Source organism: Phasianus colchicus, chromosome 2, assembly GCF_987193195.1.
Source record: "Phasianus colchicus chromosome 2, bPhaCol1.hap1.1, whole genome shotgun sequence".
Classification (NCBI taxonomy): Eukaryota; Metazoa; Chordata; class Aves; order Galliformes; family Phasianidae; genus Phasianus; species Phasianus colchicus.
This window is the reverse complement of record NC_143437.1, coordinates 22,375,507-22,401,121: the sequence shown is the minus strand read 5'-3', so window position 1 is coordinate 22,401,121 and position 25,615 is coordinate 22,375,507. Positions and strand designations below refer to the sequence as shown.

General features: G+C 40.7%; 1 protein-coding gene and 1 long non-coding RNA gene across 6 annotated transcripts in view; one reads left to right on the top strand and one right to left on the bottom strand.

The window, feature by feature from the left end:
- The window catches only part of HHAT (hedgehog acyltransferase), a 188,276-nt gene extending 163,123 nt beyond the window's left edge, over positions 1-25,153 (top strand). For all 4 annotated transcript variants that reach the window (XM_090135107.1, XM_090135110.1, XM_090135109.1 and 1 more), the window contains one exon: positions 24,281-25,153. In XM_090135107.1, the coding sequence (XP_089991233.1) occupies positions 24,281-24,378 (98 nt within the window). In that variant the 3' untranslated portion in view covers positions 24,379-25,153. The remainder of the gene's footprint in view (positions 1-24,280) is intronic.
- On the bottom strand, positions 16,445-25,379 carry LOC149918891 (uncharacterized). 2 transcript variants are annotated; one of them, XR_016464030.1, is made up of 4 exons: positions 25,128-25,379; positions 20,678-20,781; positions 19,064-19,231; positions 16,445-18,939 (listed from the first exon to the last, which is right to left on the bottom strand). It is a non-coding gene; the product is annotated as an uncharacterized LOC149918891 (long non-coding RNA). The 2 variants fall into 2 exon arrangements; XR_016464029.1 differs by having other exon boundaries at positions 16,445-19,231.
- Positions 25,380-25,615: the final 236 nt, after the last annotated feature.

The window sequence follows — 25,615 nt, the reverse complement described above, 5'->3', positions numbered from 1 at the left end:
TGGACAGCCTTACATGTCTCTTTTCCCTTCAGAGGCCTCTGCAACTTGTCGTGTGGGGCTCCACACAGCAGATTTCCATCTGCGATGCTTTCCCACAATACGACATGATCCAACAGTGATCAACTTTGCTTAGAATGGTAAGCCCTTGATTTGATTCTTGAGAAAGAGGAAAGGAAAATGATCATGTTGGTTGTCTGTCTGCCACACACGAACATTATCCAGTAAGTAGGAGCTCTGCTGTTCTTCGTGGCTGTAAAGCATCCATGAAAATTAAGCAGCAGAAGAATAGCGCCTGCAGCAAATATTTTCATACAAGTGACTTAAAAGAATGAGAACAGCTGGGATAATTTATCCTTTTATAATCCTTTCAAATCCACATAATTTCTGCTCAGTGAGGCAATTTAGCTACCAGCATTGTCTGAAGTTTGACATTCCAGTCACACAATTGACTAGTTGCAGTAATCTTTATCGGTTGCCTCCATTTATTATAAACAGAATTCTCCCGATTTGCTCGTAGTGAGGACCTTGTGTCTAATACAGGAACTCGGGCTTTTAACCATGAAATGCTGAAGTTCAGCTTCCTGGCTGGGTTTTTCTCACAGTTTTCCTACATTTCATGCAGAGACTGCATTAAGTTGTATGAATTTGGTTAAACAAGCATCTCCAGTGAACACTGATTGTGACCATGCAGTCATTGTTGATGAAAAAGGGCTTTACTAAATTTGCTTCAAAATACTTAAAAGCAATGCTCTTTAAAGTCATGATGAGCGTCTCAGTGCTGCATTTCAATTCTTGGGCCGTTTGACCTACTTATCATTGCAAATAAGCTAAATAGTACACTTCCATAACTGAATAAAGTACCACCTTTCACCTTTTATAATCTCCTAAAAATAGATAAACACATGATTTTGTGCCATACTGCTACAAAACTTCTATTTGGAATAAATTTTCTCAAAAAGCTTCAGCTGTTTAGAAGAAAATTTGAGTAATCGTACCAAAAAAAAAAAAAAAAAAAAAAAGAAAGAAAAGAAAAAGGCAGTAAAAGAGCCTTAGTGTGAGATTTATTTATTTTTTAATAACACAAGCTTTTATCACTTAATGCGCTTAGGAAAATATTGTGACGTCTGAACATTACATATAGTCTGACAATCTTTAATCCCTTTCATTACATTGTGACTTATATCTTTTGAATGCTACTGTCCCCTCATGCCAGAGGTCTGTACTGTGACAGGAGGTTTTGCTTATCTTTAAGATTTTGAGATCGTTTCCTTTGCCTGCTAAAGGCATCATGTAGTTTTAATGCAGCGATAAAGGAAAAGGCAGATGGTAAAAATAGCGTGATTTTTATTGTATAGCATCTTGTAACCTGATAGGAATAGGAGGGATGCTTTGCACCACTGGAAAGAGGACACGAGCTTTTTGATTTTTCATAGCTTCAAGGTTAAAACAATGTTTGGACATTGCTCCTGAATATAGAAAGATTACTTCACTCATGCAAGTCATAAGACGGTTTGTGGGAAGCAAACAGATTTAACATAGTGTCAACACTCAGAGGTTTGTTGTACTTTCTTGAAATCAAAAATAAAAAATATGCATTAAAAATGTAGGAAATTCTTGACGTAAGTGCTTTTCAAACTGTATGAAGAAGTAGGAGGGAATTCATATTTTTTATAGTTTTTGTGCCTTATTTCAGAGAACTTTTGAAGTAAGGGTTAATAATGTGAAAAGCCAATGTTTTAAAACTCTATACTGTTAAACTGGAAAATGGACATTCTGCTTTCAAATACTGTAGGAAAATAGAAAAAAAAAAAAAACAAAAGCTGCTGGTGTTGATGAGCTGCACACATCTTCCTCTTGCTTTTAATTTGTACAGCTCTGTGCCTGATGGTGCAGTTCACACCTGTTCTCTACACATGACCCCTTGAGTCCCTCATGCAATCCAGCCACTGCTCCTCAGGATAAGTAAAAACACATGTTGTCTTTCTCTGTATGCAGTTATTGACTTGGATTTTCAGTGGTTTTGTTGCTTTACTTTTTAAATGAAATTTATCAGAAAACGTAGTGCGTCATGTTATCATGAATGGGTTTAACAGAAGAGCAGGGCACAGGAACAGCCATAAAAGCAAAGAGATCTTAAGTTTATGTGTAGTTTACATTCTTTTTGATAGAGAAGATTCTTTGTACAAAGCAAGGACTGCACTGAGTTGCCATTTTTAAGGTAAGGTGGAGAGGGGTTGAAGTATTGCCAGCGCAGCAGTGGCCTTGCCCATTGGCTGTAACACAGCAGGGTGCAGCAAGGGCACCCACTGGACCTCTTGGAGGTTTTAGGAAAAGCCTCATCTGGGCAGCATCAGCATAGGGCTGAGCAACTGGTAGGCGCTTGTGTGAAGTAGGGAGGAGAGGGCCCTAGCATAGGGAGCAGTGAGGGGAAAAGGCTCTGCTTGGGGTCAGGAGTAGGGGACTCAGAGTGAGCTGTGATACCACGAACAGTGCTGCAGTACTGCTAGGTGTAATAGTGATGAACTTTTGTAGGGGGGGGGGGGGTGTTTAGTGAGAACAAGAATACCATCAGGAACTGTGAAGTCTACCTCAGGCCAAAGTGAATTAATTAAAATCAGGGTGTTTCTTCATCCCAGCTGTATGGAAATTGCTGGGTCATGGCCTGAACAAATGATTAAGCACCAGGTGAAAAGGCATGGCTAGCACTTGAGTGACCATTAGGTCCACTCCTCCTCACTCTCATTTAAGGGTTAGCAGCTGAGGGAACAGCATTTCTATTTGGAGATTGTGTTCTTCTTGAGACTCTACCGGCCTTCAGAAAGGGTGAGCCACCTTTTTTCTGTCTTGCTTTCTAAACTGAATCATGATGAATACCTTGATAACCATGCTCCTATCTTAGTAGAAGGCCCTATTATCACCTTCCTTTGCTGCACACTGCCTTTAACTTATACTCCATTAGTGAGGAGATTTCATTTTTATCTTAATTAATTGGTATGTTTATTAATTTTCCTTAAGAAAAAAGGTTATATTTTGGTTGGTCAATACAGTTTATATGTATTTTAGCCATTTAATAGTAAAGTAAAATGACCCCAAGTGTTTCAGATGCACAAAGAATATGTTCTAAAAAGTACATTTTATACTTAATTATTTCTTGAGGGATTTTTTTTTTACTCATCTAATGACCAGACCAATTGCAACCTAACCCTGAGGAGGAAAACCTAATGCTGATAATCAAAACTTTGGTGTCTGAGGATGTACACTATGGGCAGGAGTGTGTAATAGCAACAAGTAACTTGGTATTTGGGGGGATCCTCCATAGCACCGAAGAAGTCAGTGGCACCTTCGGATATCTAAGACTGGCCAGAAAGTCTGTGACTTGTGTCACTGAGGGATGTGGTTCAGTGGATATGGTGCTGATGGGTTGGTGGTTGGGACAGGTGTTTTCAGTGGTCTTTCCAATCTTAATGCTTCTATGATTCTATTCTGTGTCCTTGAGTTCTTTAATACTGGCTTTTCATTCTCTGCTACTTTCTGTTCGTGGGCTAGAAGAGAAAACCAAACACTGGTTTTAGATTCGTAGTCTGTTTCTAATTTTTAGCTACTGTAAAAAATAATAATAATAATAATAATAATCTTCCTGTATCTCCTAAGAAAACTATAGCTGAAAATAATTTAGGACAGAAGTTACTCCTTTTCATGCTCAGAATCAAAAATAATTGCATTTCTAGTAGAAAAGTACTTCGAGCACATGTTCTCTCACACTGATACTTTCATGATATTACTTGCTGCATTATTTATAAAGCTTGAATTGACATCCAGAGCTACTGCTTTTATTTATTCCACTTCTAGTCTTATAAAATCATCACCCTTTAACGTAGGAAGCTTCACAGCATGATTCAGTAAAGCAGCATTTCTTCTATAAATTATTTCAGAAAATTCAGATGTCCAACAAAGTCATCATTTTTTTAAAAGAACCAACTAATTTAAAAAGTAAGATGCATTAAAATGGAGCTTACATTCTAAAAAAATCATTTGAAATTCCTTTGCTCCATTCGGTCATGAGTACAACTACTACTACTACTGTTTATTGAGTGTGTCACCCCTCTGCCAGCTGTGCCTTAGCTTCCAAGTCTAGCCCTGTGCCACACCATTTGCACCTGCTGCTTCTCACAGGTTTTGTTCCATCCACATCTCCACTTCTAAGTCTTTGCTGCTCCCACTTCATGTCTCCTCCCTCTGCTGTGTGCAAGTCTTCTGCTGCACTACAGCCTGTGCCTTCATCTCTTTTCTCCCTGTTTCTACCATGGAAACAAGTTGCCACAAGAGCTGCTGCCTGCTTTTTCTCCACTAGGTGTATTTATTGAGTACGTCCATTGTCTTGATCTTCTGCTGCACAGGCTTGGTTTAAATCATAAAATGCAAACTCAGCTATTTTAGAGGATTATTTGAAAGGTGATTATCAGCTGTGGGTGTCTGATGAGAGATCTGGACTTACTGTGTACAATCACATGGGGGAAAAATATCATCTGAACGCAGAGCTGGGTGAACTCTTCCTCCTTGCTTTGTACAGCAGCTGCTGCGTGCTGAGCTGCAAAGCCTGTCCCCAGGCAGCAGATCTAAAGTAGTATGTACCTGAATTCATAACGCTGGCAGAAGTTACCTCTTTTCCCAGAAAAAGAAAATATAAGTTCCATTTTGAATTTTCTTATTATTGCAATGGTAATTATTGAAAAACGATCTTGGTAGAGGTTGTTTCATAGGCTGTATTCCTTTATTGCTCTCTGTAACTATTTGAAAGGAGGTTGTGGTAAGGTGGGGGGGGTCAGCCTCCTCTCCCGGATAACAGCGATGAGAAGGAATGGCCTCGAGTTGCACTGGGGAGGTTCAGGTTGAATGTTAGGAAAAACTTCTGTAGAAGAGTTGCTGGGTATTGGAATAGGTTGCCCAGGGACATGGTAGAATCACTGTCCTCAGAGATGTTCAAGAAACATGGTGATGTGGTATTTAGGGATGTGGTTTAGTGGGCAATATTGGTGGCCAACTGAGGGTAAAAACAAGATAACCTTAGAAGTCTTTTCCAACCTTAATGATCCTACAGTCTCCTGACAGTTGCTTTTTTCTTTGCTGAAGAGCTGTCTGTTAGTTCTGTAGGTGTTCTGGGGTTGGTTTGTGCTGGTGCATGTCTGTATTCAGCAAAAGCCTAGGAAGGCTGGAACTGCTTGTTTAGGAGAGCCTGGGGGTGATTGCTCCTGCCACCTCTGAAGATCCTTTAATGTGAAAAGAAGATTGGAAATATCAGGGAGAAAAGTCTCTTAATGGAAATTCTGAGAGCATGGCAGAGAAGTAAATCTGTGTTGCTCTGTGGTTTTTAGCTGAGTAGAGTGTTTTGTGTGCGCAGTGAAGGTGAACCTGGGTTCAGAATATTTAGTGTGTTTATGTTTTTCAAGTTTTCTGCACTGTTGTTTCTTGATCAGTGGCAAACAGAAGCTATAAAGGAAATTCCAAAGAGGATGTGGGTTTAGGTTCTTAAAGAATGATTTGTTATTTTTTTTCTAATCCAAAAGTACCTCAGATAACTGAAAAGCATTCACTGAGGCAAACCCCTGCATACAGGGGAGCTGGTAGCCAAGGCCAGCACATCTGAGGGACAGGCTTGCTTCTCTTGTGGCCCGCTGAGTTCTGATGAGGCATCCTTTGACAGCATTATAGCCTACAAAGTAAGTCACCAAGCCTTTCAAAAATTCCATGGCTTTCTAATCAGTTCCAATAGGATGAGCTGCAAAACAGTGAGATTTCCCACCTGCTAGTTAAAGAGATACTGAATAAGAACTGATGGACAGGATAATTTCAAACAAATATGTGCATCTACCTACGTATTTCTGTATGTTTGCACCCTGAGCACTTATTCATGCTGAAATAAGACTGCGTACGTTTTTCTTACAGTGAAACTAGGAGAAGACTGATGACTAATACTAATGCTTTTGTGTCATACTAATCCTGGAAGAGATGGGATTAATGTATTATAAATATGGTCAGGAGAACCTCAGATTTCTCCCTACAAGGCCGCTGAAGTTTTACTTGCTTCTTTGTTGTTGGTTTCAGAGATTTTACTTCTGGGTTCCTATGCATCAATGAAGGAAGTCCTGTTTTCATCTGGTTTTGATATGTGAATATTATTGGCTGACTTAACACAGGTGTAAACTGTACTGGAGTCTGAGCTGAACCTTTGTGTTGGGACAGGGTCTTAAAGTTGATAGATGGTTTCTGTGGTACTTAAGGCTAGCATAAGGCAGTTCATAGACACATCCCTCACAAGCATTTGTCAGCCATAAACATATGGTTTAAATGTATATGGATGTTTTTACATGGTCTTGAGTCAGCACCATGTGGAAAGTGGTGTTTCTCCTCCTGCTCTCCCTGCTCCATTTTGTTGTTTTGCACTCTTCTCTGGACATGACGGCTTGACTATATGCTCCTGCTTTTGAGACAATTTCTCTTGTGCTACCTGCTTTATGCACAGTTCCTCCTGCGTTTGTTTCTTATCTCATCTCAGTTTGTCCCTGTTAAAGCCTGTTGCTTAGTTTGGGCTTCCTCCCAGTGGACTTCCACCCTCCTGCCACGTTTGTCAGTCCTGGTTGGGATGTGTGTGACGTGCTGCAGCACTGGCAGACAGGCAGCAGTTAAACAGGCTGCAGCTTGTGTACAGACAGCTGCTGAGCTTGGCAGTCCCTGCAGCCTGCCCCATGTGAGAGGTGGTGTAGCAGAGTTTGGCAGGTCTGGGAGAAGAAAAAAAAAGATGATTAAAGGGTGGGATGGTTTCTATGCACAAAATGGTCAGGTAGGCAAATAAGCTGGCAGCTGAGTGATAACTAAGTGTGTGTTCATAGGTGGAGGGATTATAGCTAAGTTTGCTCAAGGGAATCAGAACAGAAATGAGCATCACCTGTTTTCTGATTGTTTTTTATGAAAGTTTGAGTAGAAGATCTAAGACTTCACAGCAGACTAGTAGCTATTTGGTAAACAAGCTTCATTCTAGAGATGTATTTTGATCTATCTATATAAGACTGAACCTACTTTTTTCACTGAAACAGACCAAAAGTTCTGTTTATTTTCCTGTCCTTTGCTCCCACCATTTTACTAGAGAGATGCATCATTTAATTACTCAATTGTTGCTACATATCTAAAAAACACATTAAATATTTCAATGAGAAGGTGTGGGGGATATGTTTGGGGGTCTGGGAGGGGAATGTTGGAGATCTTGTCCTCCAACTAGGTCATTCTGCATTAGGTGGCCATTCCTCCTCTTTGTTACTCATTGATGTGAAGTCCCCCAATAACTGTCACAAGCACATCATTTTTCTACGGTAGGCACCAACATTTCACATGCTTTCAAGTAAGTCCCCAAATTACTGAACGTTTATGAATTCTTCCTGAGTTGCTGGGAGTGAAGGTCACCACATAACCAATGGCATCAAGCCCAGGAACTTAGTCCTATTTCCATTAAGATGGATGGCAAAATCCTCACTTGTTTTGTTAGCACTGTTTTTAAATGTCTGGATCATCCCTACCTCTAAAGATCACAATATTTAAATCTGAGCTTATAGTGTCATATGAAAATGTCATTAGGAGCCTATCCCAGCTAAACTGAAACATTCAGTATGGTCTTTGTCTCTCTTGCATACACCTTCGCTGCCTTAGGAAGCACCACGAAGGTGGTGATGTAAGAAATCTCCACGCAGTGTGGCTGTCTCATAAAGCTTGGTTGAGGTAAGCTGCACACTGAATTTTATACAGCATGCACTTGATACACTTGCTGCTCTGTACTAGGCTGAAGATCTATTGCCTGACTCAAAAATGAGTCCAACTTTTGTCACATCAATTCACTGCGGGAAGCGGCTGTTTTCAGCTATTGAGCTGCTTCAAGTTGTGCAGTGGCACTAGTGCCTTTGTCACGTAAACAGTTCAATGCATATTGCCTTTTATTCTGTGTCACGCTGCAAAACAAAAAAAAATCTAAGGAGCCAAAAGCTATTTTATACTTGACAGCAGCTTATAATGAACTGTGCTTCCTGGGGGAAAACTACCGACTCCTTCTTGGTGTAAGGGACAGAGGCTAGCTGTAGTTGGAGAGCTGTAATAATTAAGCTCTGGCCATCACACATAGGGGAAGTGGCCTTGGGGGATACAGAGTAACTTCAAAATGCCAAATTTCTCAAGAACTAACAAATGCCTGGAGTTAGTCTGGGATTTCTTAGGAGGATCATGATTCAAACAGGGAAGAGACAACAGGCTGTCTAGCTGGTGCTAGGTTCGACATTTCCAATTCATATGCTTGGGGCCATACCTGTGCAAACGCATCTCTGCAAATGCAGGAACACTCCCGGGCTGTACCAGCAGGACATCTGGCATAAATTCATGCTTCATACCAGTTCAGTACAGCTCTTCGCTGGGTTGAAACAGCATGTAATGGCAAGAATGCTCTTGTGACTACTACCTGTAATGTCATGTAGAACAGGGCTTGAACTTCATCTGAGGGTGAACTGATATGTGGAGTTTAGTTGTAGGGGAAATATAGCTTTGCTAGAGTGTTTGATATCATTTTGCTGCTGAAGAGTCAAGTCCCAGGGCCTGCGAGAGTACCCATTCCTCCTCTGGAATGTGCTTCTTCACAGCACTGCTTAGGCTCCAAGTTCTCAGGGTGCTCATGAACAGAACCTGCCTGCACAGAAGACAGAGCCAGAAGTGGTTCCTCAGCAGGAACACTGATGCTTTAGCAGGCAGTGAAGTTTTCAGTGATAGCAGTGCATCCACTGCATTGTAAATAGGAGTTTCCATGAAATAAGCATATCATGATTTGTGTGACCTGTGCCATGTTTAAAAAGGTCATGTCCTTGTTCAAAAAGTCATGACTTACAGAAAGGTGTCATCTTTACATTGCAGTAAGCATTTCTGAACAGTCTCAGTAGAGCTGGCTCCTGCTTTGGAGACAAATACACAAGCTTGATCTTTTTAAGTAATATTATTGCTGATGAAAGGCTGTGAGATGAAAACTAGAGAAACTAAGAGACAGCTAGCATTTACCTGCTTTGACAGTCTGAAGGAAATGGCAAAAAGTATCATGTAAGAGAAAATTGCTCTTACTGCCCCATCCACCTTTTTTCCTCCAGGATTGTCTGTCCTAATGTATGTGTCTGTCATGCACAGGTTAGAGTGCTTCATGATGCTTCAGGCTTGCTTTCCTTCCTCTGAAAATCTGCCATCAGCTTTACTGCTCAGGTAAAAGGGAGTCATGGGATGTCCTCAGCCCTCCCAAGCCTCTGGTGCCTCCTAGGAAACGTTAAGGACAGGCTGTAAGCATCTGTGGAATGCATTTGGTTTAGTTTCTGCCAGCCAGACAATTCTGGAAAATCTGATATACTTCTAACAATGCTGGCAGAAATAAAATCTAGGTGTGGGAGAGCACAAGCCACGTGTACAGAAAATCTGTGTGCTTTTTGACTCTAAGAGAGCCATGCAGCAGCAGCTGAAGGAAGCAGAGAGCAGAACCCAGCACTGGGAGCAGGTCCAGGGCGAATGCCAGCAGAGGCTTCCCAGGTCCATGCATTTCCCTCTGGGAACCTGATCCACTGTAATTTCTGCTCCAGCAAATGCAATGGACACTGCTGCTACAACACGGTGTGTAGGCACTACTGTTTATAACCGATGTTATTGGCCTCTAACAAAATAGATGCAAAGAAGAATACCAACTGCACGCACACGTCACATATTAAAATGCTGAGTCTTGACTGTGATTGTGAGGACGTTTTTTTTTTGTCCTGCTCATACTTTTGATAGTGTTACAGGAAGCATCTATCACTTCATTTCAGTGCAGGCATAGTAGCATAAAAAACAACTGCAAATGTCTGCCGACAGCAGCCTTCCTGTACTTCTGTTACAGCAGCAGTGCTGACCTATCAGTTCTCATGAAACTGAGAATACAGCTATAGCTAGCCAAGGACGTGCACTTGATGAACATTTTAGTCACTGAAGCTAATGACATCAAGAGCCTGTATTATATATAGTACTCTGCCAAATTTCTGCTGGTTTTGAAGATGACACAATTGCTTCCATGGCAATTTTTAGATGATTCAAAATTAAGGTATAGTCCAGATAGATATCCGTTAATCAAAGGTGTTGGTTATTTCCTTAGAAAACATTAACATTTACTTAATGATTTTTTTTCTTTGCAGAGAGGTTCTTGCGTCACATGAGTTCTGCAAGAGTAATTTCATTAATAATTCAATTCAGCTTTACGTACTGCTGTCTTCATTAAAGAAGTTGGCAGCATTTGTATTTAATGTTCTGCTAAGCTTGATTGAGATGTAAGATTACATCCGGTTATATCTCTTAGAGGGAAGGTGGTAAACTGATTCCGCATTAGTGAGATTTAAATTCATCTACAGTAAAAGTATTGGTCAGCTTGTACCACATCTACAGCTCCACTGTAGACTAACTTCAGTCTTTACTCTGGAAAAAGAGTAATGAGCATAATTAGCTCTGAAGGAAGGCTAGAAAGGCTGGACCTTGTTTTTACCATGTATAGGCCACACTTGTTAGCAGCAACCACCTGTATATGTTGATCATTTTGGGGGGGTCTCTTTCTATGAATAACCCTTGGTATCTGTTCTGCATGTGTGGGTGCATGTGCAGGTCAAAGCCACAAGGCAAGCTGAGCCACCTCAGGAGTATCCCTGCTGTATGAGGCTCACAGGCATTGGGGAAGTTTGTGTTAATTCACAAGCAGTGAGGGCTCTGTTTGTTTTCACTCTTAAGACTAAACACAGCCTCCTGAGATTTGAAAGAAATGTATCATTATTGAATCTTTTTTTCCTTTCTCCTTTTTTGAAAAGCAAGTATTGTTTAACAAAAGATCTTGACTGTTTTACTCTCCCATAAAATACTTGTTTAAGACCATCTGTTGTCAAATGTAGTGTACAGTGCTCATTTTCTAACTGACTGTTAGATGAGAATTGATGAGTTAAGCAAGCCTCTTAGCACTTCTTTTTTAGTGACCAAGGAATCTGTCCAAATTCATGAGTTTGACTCTCACTTCCCGCACCATCTTTTCTATGTCACTGATTCCCTTGTTCACTTCTCATTCCACCTTCTGATGTTTCTTTCTCCCTGTTGGAGATTCACTTGATCATTTTAACTATTCAATCTTATTTTTTTTTTCAGAGCCTTTGTTTAGAATAATGGCAATGAATTTGAGTCATCCTTCTGTTTCTATCCTCCTTATTTACTATGCTGTAATACTTCCAATATCAAATCAAACTGGAGAGGTGCCACAGCCTGTCTGGTATCCCACCCAACAATTACAACATCTGTTGCAGTTTGGGTTAGGATTTAAAACAAATTAAGCTCCATCACTCACTGAAGAACAGAAAATAATTTACCATTCTAAAGCCATAGAAGATACAGGGACTTAAGCAAAAGGGGATGTAGATATATAGAACATTGATAATGACCTTGGTCCATCTGCCAAGGTAATTTTCCTGTCTCGGTAATGTAATGTGTTCAAATATAATTTAAAGGTCATCAAGGATGCAAGTCTAAGACTTAAGCAGAGTTTCTGATCAAAGTATTAAGTAATGTGTTTGACTTTTCCTTTAAGGAATGGATGAAGGATTCTGCCAAATGATAAGTTCCTCTTATTTAATCAGGCTTCTTTGTTACAACAAACTTGCAACGAGAGCCGAGCTCTTCATTTGAGTGCAACACTCAATGAAACACTAAAGGGCAAAGGAAGGTCTTTTAGCCATAGTTATCTTTGAATTCTGCAGTAAAGTGAACCCTGAGTCATATCCCAATGAATAATAATTCTCCAAAGGGGGAACAGAGGATTATCTGAGCAGCCTTGTTCTCCATGGGGGAAAAAAAAAAAAGTGAGCAGACATGAAGATACTGGCACTCACATTGGTAAATTTGACCCAAAAAGCTGAATTTTCAAAATCTGTACTGGGTGTGCCAGTATCCATTCAAAAGGTTTTTGGAAAGAAATGAGTAAGGCTGAAGAAACAGATTGTACATTGGACATTTCCTGATACGGTAAATAACCAATAAAATAAGAGAATGCTTTTCTCTTTATGCATCCATTTTCTATGGCAAAGTGACCATGTATATATATATATTTTAGAAGCACCTCCATTTCATCCAGAATATGTAGTTCAGCATGAGAAATTAATTTTTAGTACTAATTTATATAATACCAATATCAAATCCAACTGAAATGAAAAGGGTAAAGGAGGAAGTGGAACGCTTTCCTTTCTGTGAGGTATCCTGTTGGCAAAGAAAAGGACATTAATCTCATTGTCAGGAGCAGGAGTAATAGTGTGTTCAGAAGAAAAACTTCAGAACAGCAGCTATATTCCCACTCCTAGCAAGTGTATCCTTTGGATCTTCTCCAGTTAATCAGTGGAACCAATGGACACCTTGACATCTTCGCTTGGCACTAGGCTTTCACCAATATAACAAGGGTTGCCAACCTCTAGCTTAATGTAGTCCCAACCAAAATTAATCTCATGCACATTTTTTACTGCAGCTAGTACAAAATCAATATAAAAACCTTTTGTTAGTTTGTTTCCTCTGACTTGCCTTCCTTCTGCTGTCCACCACAACTAAGTGGGTCAGATCTGACAAGGTATTTTCTTCAAGTTTTACAACGTATCATTTTCATATTTCTTGCGTGTATGGGAACTGCTGAATCACGGCCTGAACCTCTGATTGAGCACCTGAGGCGAGCAATGAGTCAGCCCTGGGAGCACAGGTGAAGGTAATTCACCTGTGCTGCTGGAAGGGGTGGAGCCTGGCTGCACCTCTCCTAGACCTATTTAAGAGCTGACTACCAGTGGGAAAGGATCTCTTTCAGAGATGCCTCCTTTGGAGTTCTACAGTGAGCCCAGGACAAGGGTAAGCACTCTACCTATTCTCCTTTTGGTATGATAACTTGCTTAGCTAAACTCTCTGGTATATTTCATAATTATAACATCTGTATATTCATTGATTATACACTGTGCCACATCAACAGCATTATCTGCATTAGGAAAGTTCTTTGGGTTGTGTGTTGACCCTAAAGGTGATACTAGGAATGAGATCAACAGACTGATAAGAGTTTTGATCTGTACAGCTATTTCCCAGGTGTTTGTCCTCCCATGGTATGTTCCATCTCACATCAGAACTGCACGCTGTCATGTGAATGTGGTGAATATCCTGGTTCAGTGTGGGCTTCATGCATGTCCTGCAGCCTTCTGTGACCTCCCATAAGGCATTTACTCACGTGGTGCTTTAGTTTCTAAGCAGGAATGTAAGAAGGTATTGTTCTTTATGTGTGCTGGTTTGAAGCAAAGATGTCTGGAAATAGTCTGGGCACACTGAGATGTGGCATTCATGAATTAGTCACAAGTTATATTTACATGACTAATCTGTGTGGTCACACTATTGCATGGGAACTGTGATCTTTGAAATAAAACAAATCAGATCCAGCTCTGTTAGACTGGATCCTTGAGCTTGGTATGATATTGCCTAAATTAATTAATTATTCTGGTAGTGTGACTGATCCAGTAAAGAAAGGAAGCATGCACACTGCAGAAAGGCTTACTGAAATGGATATTTAGAGGGGGTTGTACATATGGAAATTTGTTCTCATTTCTTCCTTTGTGTTCTTCTGTTTACAAATGGAAATGACTGCTTCATTGCCAGTTCTCATTATACTCCTCTCCTGTGAGGTGCAAAATGAGGACTAGGAAAAATCCTGCTGCTGCAAGGGACTGAAGCCTTGGGTCTGCCATTGGGGCTGGGGATAGGGGCACAGTAGCAAGGCCAGCAGGATCCTGTCCCTCTCCAGCATGGCACTGCCCCAGCATGTCTTGGCATGGAGAGTAGAGCAGTGGTGGCAAGTGGCCAGCTGGGCTGGACAAGGTGGTATTGATGGGGGTGGTGGCTGCTCTGGGGGCCACTTATAAGGCTGATCAGCGTGGTGTCCTCATGGCTCTGGCATCCATACAGTTTCCATACATCTTGTGATGAAGCAGCTGACCAGATCCATACCTCGTCAGCCCCTTGAGACTAATACCCATTTGCTTATTCCAGGTCTGTACAGCTGATTTCAATTTATCTGTTCTTGCTTTACACCAACAACAGACATGATCAAGGAAAGTGGCAGAGACAAATGAGTCACAGAAGCATTGCTTCTGTGATTCTGTTACATGCCTGGACAAAGAGACAAGAAACAAGTTGAATGCTATGGAGCTGATATATATAAATGGGTCACTTGTTTCTTTGTGAGAGGGATGTGCTTGCAAGTTGGCTTTTAACAAGTAAATTAACACTATAAGCAGTCTTGTTAAATGTCTGCAGTGCTGCTATTATTAGATTAAATAGAGGAGCAAAGGTGGGACAGCCATGTATCAGTGCAATAAGATGTGATCTTTCCATGCGCTTCCTTGACCCACTGGTGTTAGCCAGGAGCACTAAGCTGCACTTTAATAAATAAGATAATTGAGGTATTGGCACCAGGTTTTTTAGCAAGACACAGTAGTACTGTTTTATTGGTTGTATTCTGATGTAAAGGAGCTGGTAATTATGATGCTTTTTTCCTTGTAGAAAATGCAACATCCTGCAAAGGACATCCCTGAAAATAAAAGCTGGTAATATTTTAGAAATCAAATTATTCCTGTGTAGCTTTGCTCTACCAGTATAGTCATCTAACCTGCAAAGAACATTGTGAGCAGTCCCATTCAGCACCATTTTAGGAAGATTTCTTAAAACCTGAAAGCAAGGAGAGCAGCCAGCCTATAATAACAACACTGGAAATTGTCACGAGCATTCTCTGAGCAGATTCCAAAGGCAAGGGAGTGTTGTTACATTCAGTGTACAGACTGAGGGGATTGGGCTGACAGACTCATTTTGATCTTGGTTACCAAACTGGTATGGAACTCACTCAGGTTTGCTCTGATTGCAATTCCTTCCCTCAGATGGGCTCCTACTGATCTCAGGAGAGCTGAGAGGGGCTCAAGAAGCAAGCGTCCTACAGTTGGCAGTGCTGACAGATGCTGCATGCGGATGTAGCTTCTTGGGTATTTCTCATCTGTGTTTTCTGTCACAGTAAAGGGTTTGCTAGATCTTGTTTCAGATGTGCTTCAAGCTTGTGCAACTCATATAGGTAGATCTGCATTACCAGGTACTGTCTGGGCTCTGTGTTACAGAGGCATGCTTCCAATTCACACAGAGAACAAGGAATGAGATATTTCCTCCCCAAATTCACTCAGTGTTCTCCTAAAATCCAGAGTGTATCTTCTTAGAATGTACAAGTTAATTGTCTAATTATGACCTTAAAATAGTTTTAAGGCTTTTTCATTACTTCAAATGATCTTGATGGTGGACTAACCAACCTTTACCCATGAAGTATTTGGAACTGAACTATTTTACTGACAGTTTTTGTATTTAGTTGCTATGATTACATGGACTGTAGCAGTCAGAGTGGCTGTGTGTGTGAAAGGTACAACATCAGGCCTATCAAAAAGGGGCCACCTACGTATGGTTGTACAGTTGGACTAGATGATCTTAGTGTTTTTTTCCAACCTTAATGATTCTATGATTCTGTTTTTGGCCCTCTTTCTACAGCTAACTTGTTTATTATAACTACATTTTATGCAATATGTCACCAGTGTAATGGAAACTGTTTTCAATGTCTTTTGATGGCTAATTGCCACTTTCAGGTGACACTGTCCTTCTACAGCTGCGTGCGTGAACAGCCCCATTTTCTTTGTCATTTGGTGATATTGTGAAAACAAGGCACAAGTGGAAGTGAAATAACTTCACAGAGCCTGAGGTCAGCAGCACTGAAATTGCCTTAGTTCTGCATTGATTGATTATGGCTTGATAAGCAGTTGTGAGATTGCTTGGTTACCTTATGCACTTGTATTCCTTAAGATGTTTGAATTTCTCTTAGGTGAGGACTCAATTCACTGTTCTCACTTGTAGTACTATGCTTTACACTGGTATAGCAATTATCCCATACGCAATGTTCATGTAAATTACCCATGTACCATCAGCCCTTCCCTTACTGTGTGAAGCTTTAACAGGTAACAATTTCTGTTATGCAGAACATTTTGTGTACAAGGGCTCTGTGATAAGTTGCAGTTTGTATACTGTTAGCATAGCTGGTTGGAAGTAGTTGTTAAATTTGTCACACTACTTGTTTTTTTTTTAATGCTGTGAGAGACAAGGCAGTGCAGCAGAATTGTTGATCTGGTTCAGGAACATAACTGATTTTGTGATGAGAAAAGGAAACTGCAGATTAAAGATTCTTTCAAGTAGAAAGGACAGAATAATTCATCCTTAAATAATACTTCCAAATAAAAGAATTATTATTTTATTCATCATTTAAACATCTTACATTCATGACCATTCCAGGATATCTTAGTCAGAAATTGGGTTGGGAAAATGAATTATAGCACTTCACCTTTTTACGCAAATATTGTCTTTGCTGGTGACTGATAATATATTGGAATCAGTGGTTTAAATGCATTCCCCGTGGGAGCTTGGATAGGACCTTGATTTGCTCGAGATCCCTAGCACTTGGTCTTGAAGGCTACAGAAGGAATTCTGCTGAATGCAAAATGTTGAAATGCCAACCGGAATTAGATCGATACAGAAAGCATCATGAAATTCAGGTTCTGGTGGAAGGGAAGTTAACTTGCCCTTCTGCTCAGCCTCTTTCTTTGCATGCCGTGGGTATCTCTGCTCAATGACAGACGGACACTCAGTACTCAGCTCAGGCTTGTGCCAGGCAGCATCATTTCCAGCTCTGCCCTTGGGACGTGTCTGTTCTCCTGGGGATTTAGCTCTTTGTTCTCGCACTTCAGTGTCCATCTGCAACAGGAGGAGGCTCTTTGCTCTGACGTTTTGATTGCTGTCTATAATGCCATCAATGAATAATTTGCTGGTGTTATCATTCCATAACTGTTCACACTGTATTTAAGGAGATTATTCTGAGGAAGCTTGAACAGGCATTTGAGGATGAGCACAGAGTTGCCGTGTTGCACAGCAAGGCAGGTATATTACTCAGAAATGTTTTCACTGCGTAACACTTCAAAGAGGCAGCTCTTCTGCCTTGCTTCCAAGTGAAGATGTGTCTTTATTGACAGTTGTGCTTTTGAAAGCTTGTGTTCAGAAAGAGAGAGACCAGCAAAAGTTTCCATTTTGTTTGTTTCCGTTTTGTGTTAGCTGTGAGCAGTTCTCAGATAAAGATCTGGGAGGAGAAGGAAGGTCACTTCTAGTTCATATGCTTCTAGCTTATAGATTCACTTCTTCATCTGTAAACTAAAGCTGTTTGATTTTCTTTTCCTTTCCCACTATCACTTGTGGCAAAAAGATTCTGCCTAGTGCTTTTAAATGGCCTTTTTTTTTTTTTTTAATTCTTAATTCAAATATAACAGTTGCACTAGTAAGGTTCTTCTGGTTTTGGCTGAATTACCCCAGGTTACCTGATATGCTTTGGACCAGGATTGTTGCCTAAAACCTCAAGTAGTGTAGAGTGAGGTTACCAACATTCCTCTGCTCACATCAGGTGACATGTGCAAGGAGAAGTAATGCTCCTGATTTAGGTTACACAGCATCTGGAGAGCTGCTGATATGGTGGTTGGATATCAGTGATGATTTGCCTCCAGAGACAAAATGGAGTACCTGTTCAGGCAGGCATCTCCTGAATGGATAACTGTATCCACACAACATTTAGCAGCATTTGTAAACAAGAACACTGGCAGGTTTTTTTTTTATGTCACGTGCATACTTTGTGCAATGCAAATGGTTTTGGCATCTCTGTATTGTTTTTATAAAGCACCCATGGGTGCTTCATAAAGCAGTAACCCTGTCTTTTGAGCTTCCTATTAAGTTAAGTTGTTTAGCTAATCTGATTGAAGGAAACTGTGTGTTTAGCATGTTTCCTACTTGGATTGAAGCTGAATATTTTTCTTGTATGTGACAATCCTTGCCAGGACACAACTTTCCTTAGTGCCATTAGGTATAAAAGCAAAATGATTTTACCTATAGTGATGTGTGGTTCCACTCTCTCCGTAGGAATGCAGGAAAGTCACAGCTTTTGTGATCTGTATCTGTTTTTCCTGTATCTTCTAAATGAAACCTGTTTAGATTATGACAGTGCTAAGAGACTACAGCTTTCTGCTCTCAGCAGTGCTCATTTTGAGTCCAGTCATCCTGCACTGCAGATGATGTTCTTTATTACCTCTCCATTTTCAGTTTTTCTCAGCAGCAGTAAGTACTCCTCAGACAGCATCAGATGTAAGCATTCTCCAGGATGGTATAATTTAAAATTCACATAAGCAAACTACTATGTAATACATTTGTTAATATCCTCAGCTGGAAAGTGCTTCATGTCTACTGAGGAGGAAGCTTTTGTGGTTAAAGCCAATGTACCTCAGTGAGGTTGAGATCTTGACCTGGCGGTTCGCTATTTTGTGCTTTTCAGTTGTGTTTACAGGCTCTGAATTGGACAGCTTCTGAGTCATTCTTACAGCACTTCCTTGGCTTCCCTTTTAGATAACACCTGTTTTACAGTGATTTTTCTGAATATTTGGACTTCATTCACACTTGAATCTGCAGTATCTTCACCTAAAAGTCTATGACAATTAGTAAAGTTGGCCTGGAGTCTCCAAGCTGGTTCCCCTTGGCTCTACTCCCAGCTGTGCTCCAGTGTAGATGGAGGGGAAAGGTGTGGGAGCTCTTTCCTGGAGATACAGGATCTTGAATATAGATCCCCATGAATCTGGGTTCTGTTTTATGTGGTGGGGGGACAGTGGAGATGCCCAGCTGAGACTCGGAGGGCTGTGCATGTGCTGGCAGAATTGGCTGTCCTTCATCATGGCAGTGGTGCAACTTTGTCTTCTCATACACAAGCAAAAAGCAGCAGCAGCAAAACAACAAGGCCAGGCTTTATGTTAGGTCTTTGTTTGCCATATGCATCTTTTACAACTTAATTCACTGTCCTCTATGTACTGCATCTTACCTCACCATACTTGTAGTTATTCCTGAATGTATGCATGGAGCTGATTTGATGTCTTTGGCTTGAGTGCTTCCACAGAGCAGTCAAGAAATTGAAGTGAAATTCCGTGCACTGGGTCTTTGTTCCAGGCCAGTTCATTATCAGCAGAAGTTCATGTCTAGGTAGCTGAAACTATAAGTACACAGAAATAAAGTGCTTAGTAGTAAAAGCTCCTACATGAGAAGAGAGGCTGTTTGCAGACTATAATGCATAAGATGGCCATTAAATTGGAAAGCACAACAGTTGAATTTAAACATGTGAATCATAAAAATTAGCAGCCCCTTCAATTTAAACCCAAGAACCAGCAGCCTTAATTAGCCTTTAGGCTCAGCTTGCAAGTAGTTAAACTTCTGCTGGATTTGAGAGGAACAGCTCCAGACAGAAGTCCTGCATGCTCCTGTAATTGAAGGGCCTATCCTCAAATGTGCATTACAAAAATAATAATTAAAAAAAATAAGTGCATCTCCGACTAGGAGATTACCAAGAATTAAATAATATGAAGACCTTTTCTAGAGCATGGTGCAGACAAAGTCTTCACAAAGCTCAAGAACATGGACTGTTGAGAAATTGCAAGGACAGACTAGGGAGCTTAGATCATTGCCAACCCAGGTCAGCAGAGCATACAAAGGTCAATCTCAGTGATTGGGATGCACTACAGTTGAGCAATTATAACATCTTTCTTAATAAATTTTTCATCAGTTAATTATGCTGCTGAACTTGTCCTGTGCCTCTTGCCTTGGCGCTGGGCACCACTGGCTCTCTTTCTTTGTACTCTTCCTTCAGATATATATAAACACTGATGACATACATACAGAGCCTCCTCTTCTCCGTTATATATTTAAGGGGATGTATGTATAAAATATATTTTTTATATGTAATCATGAAATCTAACTTCAGTGAATTCCAAATATTTCCAGTGCTTCCATAATTGCTTCTGTTTTGTTTTCTTTACACCTGGGACTGGAGTTGTTTACTAACATGAGTTCCAGTTCAGTAGAGATTTCTTAATTGTATGGCTTTATTTAATGAATGTTAAAATTATTTAAACTAGAAAACAAAGGCTGTTTTGCTGCACATAATCGAAAATTCCCACTTTCCTGTCTAGGTTAAGTGTGAGTAAGGGAGGTATATTAAAAGGAATTGGAATGTAGAGGGACTTTAAAGGAGTCTGCAGGAAAACTGCTCTGCAAGAGTAGGTAGTTTTTGTTTATCTTCTGAATGGTTTATTTTGAAGGGTGTATTGTAAAGCTTCAGAATATCCTTTAGAAATAAGTGTTTTTACTTGAAAATTATCATTCCTTTCATATTCTGATTTAGTACCTTCAGAATAGGAATGAACTCTGGGAGAAACAGAAGCAAGCATATATTTATAACACAATATTACCCAGCAGCCCAGCATTACGTAGGGCTGCATTTATTATGCTCTGTGTACACAGTAGCTGAAAAACACGATGCTTGTTTTCCCATGGAACAATTCTGCATCAGCTGATTGGATCACTTCTGTTGTGCTTTGAAGTTACCAGTCCCATATCTGCGTGTTGAATGCTAATAACATCTGAAGATGTTTTTTTTCCATACCATTTCTCCAACCTTGTAAAAGGGCAAGTGGTTGTCAGCCTGCACAGGTGATTGCAACACATCTTATTAGGCAGTCCTGCCCTACCAGGTAGGGCTGGGCACACCTGGAAGTGAGAAATACCTGAAATGAACATTAAATTTAAAAAAAAAAAGCAGTATTTGTCCTCTGCTTCAAATGTTGGACCAGATAATAGGCTGCTTTCAACTGACCTCTAGTTTGGAATGTGCTTTTTTTTCTGAAAATGGAATTGATCTCAAAAGGATGTTAGCAAGTGTAGGTAAGAGGCCTTGTCCTCAAATGCTGGTTTGATGTTGTTTTTTATTATACCTGACAAATCAGTACCTGTGCTGCTGCTTCCTACCCACAGCTGTGTTTCCTAAATATTTCTTTATGGAGTGGAATGTCCTGTCACAAGTGAAGTTCTCTTTAAGGACAGACTCTCCCAGGTGCAAGTCTTAAAGAAACTTATGTACTTCCAAATCAAAGTCAGATGTATGCCCCTCAAGTCAAGCTTTTTAAAGAACTTTCTCTGGCTTTTATTGATTTAATAACTACTCTGTACTTTGAAGACTTTTGAAGACTGTGGGACCAAGTCACATCTAAAACCAGCACTGAGGTCCCACAGCAGGTAAGGCAGTTCTGAACACGTAAAATGCCATTACTGTCACTTTCTCTCGCAGGCTGAAGCCAACACAGTGTTGTTTTCTTGTACTCATCTATTTTGTGGTAGCTGGAGAGGCCCACCATGTTGCTGGCATGCTTCTTTACTGTACAGTAGATTAGTCGTTGTCACACACAGCTGTCTCCTACCTATCTGGGACTGGAAACTTTTTCAGGAGAAGGCTGTGTGATAAAGTGCTACAGTTAGCACAGTATTCATGGTGCTATTTACAAAAGTTTGTATTGGAGTTCAGTGGAACAGTGTACCTGTGTAAATGGGAAAACTTGGTTGTGATTCTGCTAATGTTTGTCACCAGCATTCCTTTTGTTAAAAACCCTGCTGTCTTAAAGAGGATGCAGTGACTTAGGGTGATAGTGTGAAGCTGAAGAGCCACCAAAAAAAAAAGATCCCTTTCAATTGTGATTTGAGGGTAAGAGCAGAATGAGGGAGACCAAAGGCCCTGAGGGAAGAAAATACACGATAATGGCTGGCCCAGGGCAAAAAGAGCATTTTCCTTGGAACTAAGGAGAGCAGTTCCTCCTAGAGGAACTGTTTAAGCAAGGAAAAGGTTCCTGTGAACATAACTTGCAAGCTCATGCTGCTGTTTGATTATAGAGATTATGATGCACAAGGAGGACACACAGGTCACTTACGGCAGAAGAAAATGCTGGATGGAATTTAAAAAGATGCCCTTGCTAGATGAGTGTTGCTCAGCAAGTCCTTCCTTGCAACATCACCTTCTCTAGGCAAAGTTCTTCAGTCTTTTCATTAAGTTTGTCTTCTATCCAATCACAAAACAGAACAGAGGTGAAAACAGTTGAAAGAGCACCTGCTTGCTTTGAGCTTTCCTTGGGCCACTTTTCAGATGTGGATGCATTCATGCGAGTCTGCATGGCATGGAACTGAGTTAATCCAGGACTGCGGAGAAGCAGAACATAGAACCACAAAATATCCCATGTTGGAAGGGGCCCACAAGGATCACTGAGTCTGTGGCTCTGTGCAGGACCACCCAGAAAAACAGACCCTGCTCTGTGCAGCTCCTTCTAGAACAGCTGTGGGAAGTACAAACTTGAAGAATATATTTTTTTCCCTCTCTCCTAGTGGATCACATCTTCCCTCTTCTTTTCAGTTTAATTAGCTCAGGAGTAGATAATCTGCTGGATGCAGTCCCTAACCTGTTACTGTACAGGGGAAACTCCCCATGTTCCAAGAGGATTACCACAAACCAGACTATAGTGGCAGAAGGCCCCATAAAAACCAATGGCGGGGCACTGAGGAAGAATTTTATCATAAGTCTAGAATCTAGAAGAAATTTCCACTAACTACATACATACATAGTCTGCTACGGAGAAAATAGAATGTGGAGCCCTGGCTTGCAATAACAAGCAAGTTATACATCATAAGAACTACTGCTGGCATATCTTCTCTGTGAGTTGCATCTTTAAAGTGTTAAAAAAAAAAAAAGCTTAATATCTGTCTAACAAGACTCTCAAAAGTATCCTTTTTGGAAAAAAAAAAGCTATCCTAGTGTCTATCCCCTTTCAACTTGCTGGCTCTGTCTGTATAAAGCAGACAAAATATTGCTGCTAGGGAAGGTACGGGTTTGTTACATCTGCTGACATACTTTCAAGTGAAATGTTACTGCAGACAAAGCACCATGAGGCTTTAGCTTGCTGTTGAAGGTAAAACCCAACCTCCAGCAGCCTCCAGCAGCCTAATTCTACTGGAGAAGAGAACTGAGCTTTGTGAACATACCTTCAGAAAGAAGAGTGCTTCATGAGTTATATGGTGAAGAGGCTCTGTCTTCTGTCCATCCCTTCTACAGAACCCTGAGGAACATTCTTCCTGCCAGCAAGTTCCTTCTGACCAGAACTATCTCCTAGAGAGCACAGAAGCCCTCCTTTCAAAAGCAGCTGCTATTGGTTCCAGGGTGGCACACAGAAAGCCAGCCACATGCATAACCAGAGTTCACATGTCAACAACAACAAAAACCCACCAAAAAAAAGTCAAATACTTTCTTTCCTTCCTTCACCTTCAAAAAGAACACTGGGGCTCAATCTTTGGGTTCTCAACCTATGAATTCTAAATTTCATTCTAAGATGAGAATGGAGAAAATGAACAGAGGTGCTGGGAAAAGTATTGAGAAAAGCAGTTTCATTTATCTGATTCAGAAGCCTACAGTTACAGTGATCTGCAAATGCACTGGAAGGGGCACACCTTTTGGTATCCTTATTTAGCTTTAAAAGCTTGAGTGAGAGAAGGTGACTTTCACTAAAAGGAAAGGAAAGTAAGAACAAAACATGTCACTTACTCAGCAAAAGTTTTATGTATTAGATGACTTATTCTTTTTAGTTTAAAAAATTCCAACAAGCGGATGGGACAAACAGGGCTATGCTGACCCCATTAGCTGTTATTGGTTTGTAGAGAACATGCATCAGTTTCACACCCAGCTGCAGGGTATCCACCAGCCTTAATCAGAGATTTCTCCAGGCTCTCTGCAGAACAGGTAGCTGGGTTTGCTCTGATTTTTAATAACCTGCATTATGGCTGTGCATGCCTTCGTGCCTGGGAAGCACCACAGACAGCGTAAAGCATCAGGGTTCGTTCAGGGAGCAGTTTGACAGACAAACCTGCCACAAAGTTTCAGATTGAAACTGACCTCTTTAATGCTGCAAGCATCATTTGGAGATGCAGAGCAGGAACAAACCTGATTCAATTCACTGGAAATAGAAAAGAGTGCGTCTGCAGAGGGTTGGGCATCCCTGAAGCTTTAGACAGCCCACATTCCCCCTTTCAAATTTGGTGTGCTGGCTCCACTTATAATACTGAATTGCTAATAAAATTAATTAGAAGCGTCATAAGTTGGTCACCCTAAGAGTATTTTCTGTGTGAAGCAGCCATTAATTATTCTGATGAGAATTGTCTGCCTTTCTATTTATAGGCTGGCCATGGGCAACACTGACTGTTCTCAGTTTCCTGTACTGCTACGCTCACATTGGCATCGAATGGGAGCATTCGTACGCTGTGACCCAGGAGTGATGCAGAGCCACGAGTCCTGCGCCAGCTTACAGAGTGGGGACTTTTCTACACCAGACAACTAATCTGCAGACCACATCAATGTGTTAGAGCTAAAAGCTCACTACACTCATTCTGGATTGTGAATTCAGTAATCTAAGCAGAAACACTGATGAACTACACGTACAGGGTGAAGAGACATTATCAAGCAAATTGATGTACGTTATTTTTATAAAACAGCAACACTGTGACTATGTATGTTGAAAGCATGTGCCTCAGGATACACACTTTGTATATGTTAAAGACTGCTTTTGTTTCTTTTTATGTTTGCTGCCGTTTTGACATACTGAAAAACTCTTTTCTTTCCTACACTGTACAATTCAGACAAACTCCAGTCTCTCAGCTGCTGTCCAGGGGCACCCAGGGCCATGCCCTGCACTTACCTTACTCAGTGACCAGCAGGATGCTCATCAGTTCTTTCTGATTGCTTTCTGATTTAAGGAAGAACATTTCTGATGATCTCCCTGGCTGCAGTTTTTCATCCATAAAGCACTTTTCTACCTACTCACTGTAGCAAAGTCTGCTTTTTCTCAATTTCATTTCAACTTCTTTTTTGTAGTTTTAGGAATGTTTTTGTTTATTAAAAAGACAAAGCTAGACCTTTTCTTGATAAATAAACAAACATCTTTTCTTTTTAGTCTCACGTGACCTTACAGCTCCTTGGTCTTTAAATGCTCTCTGCCTTGGGTTAGAGCTAAAACACAGAGAATTACCTTTGTGATGGAGCAAATCCTACTTCCACAGGAACTGTGGAGTTTGCCTCTTGTGCTTCTTTGCCATGAAAGGAGGTAACCCAGGGGCTGGCTGGCAAGTCTGCTTCATTCTCTGTGAACAGGACGCAGCTCCTGCAAAATTAAAGACGCACTAGCTTTAAAGCTTTTAAGAGCTTTAAAAATAACACAAAACAAAACAGAATTGTCCGTTACAATGGCACCCAATTAACCAGAGCTCTGTGTTCTTTACCCAGTGTGAGACCTGGTACAGCAGCTCCTTTGCCAAAACATGAGGCTTGGTAGGAAAGCTCTGCTTGTCATGGTTTGAAGCACCAACACTGTCTCCCAAGGGGGAGAAGATCCTGCCCACGTCTGCTATGAGGCACATCTCCCAGTCTGTTCCTTTTTAAATAGATATTGAAGAGCAACTGGAAGTCCTACAGTCATGTGGGCTATACTTTCCTTTAGGCACAACAAAAGCCTCCAAC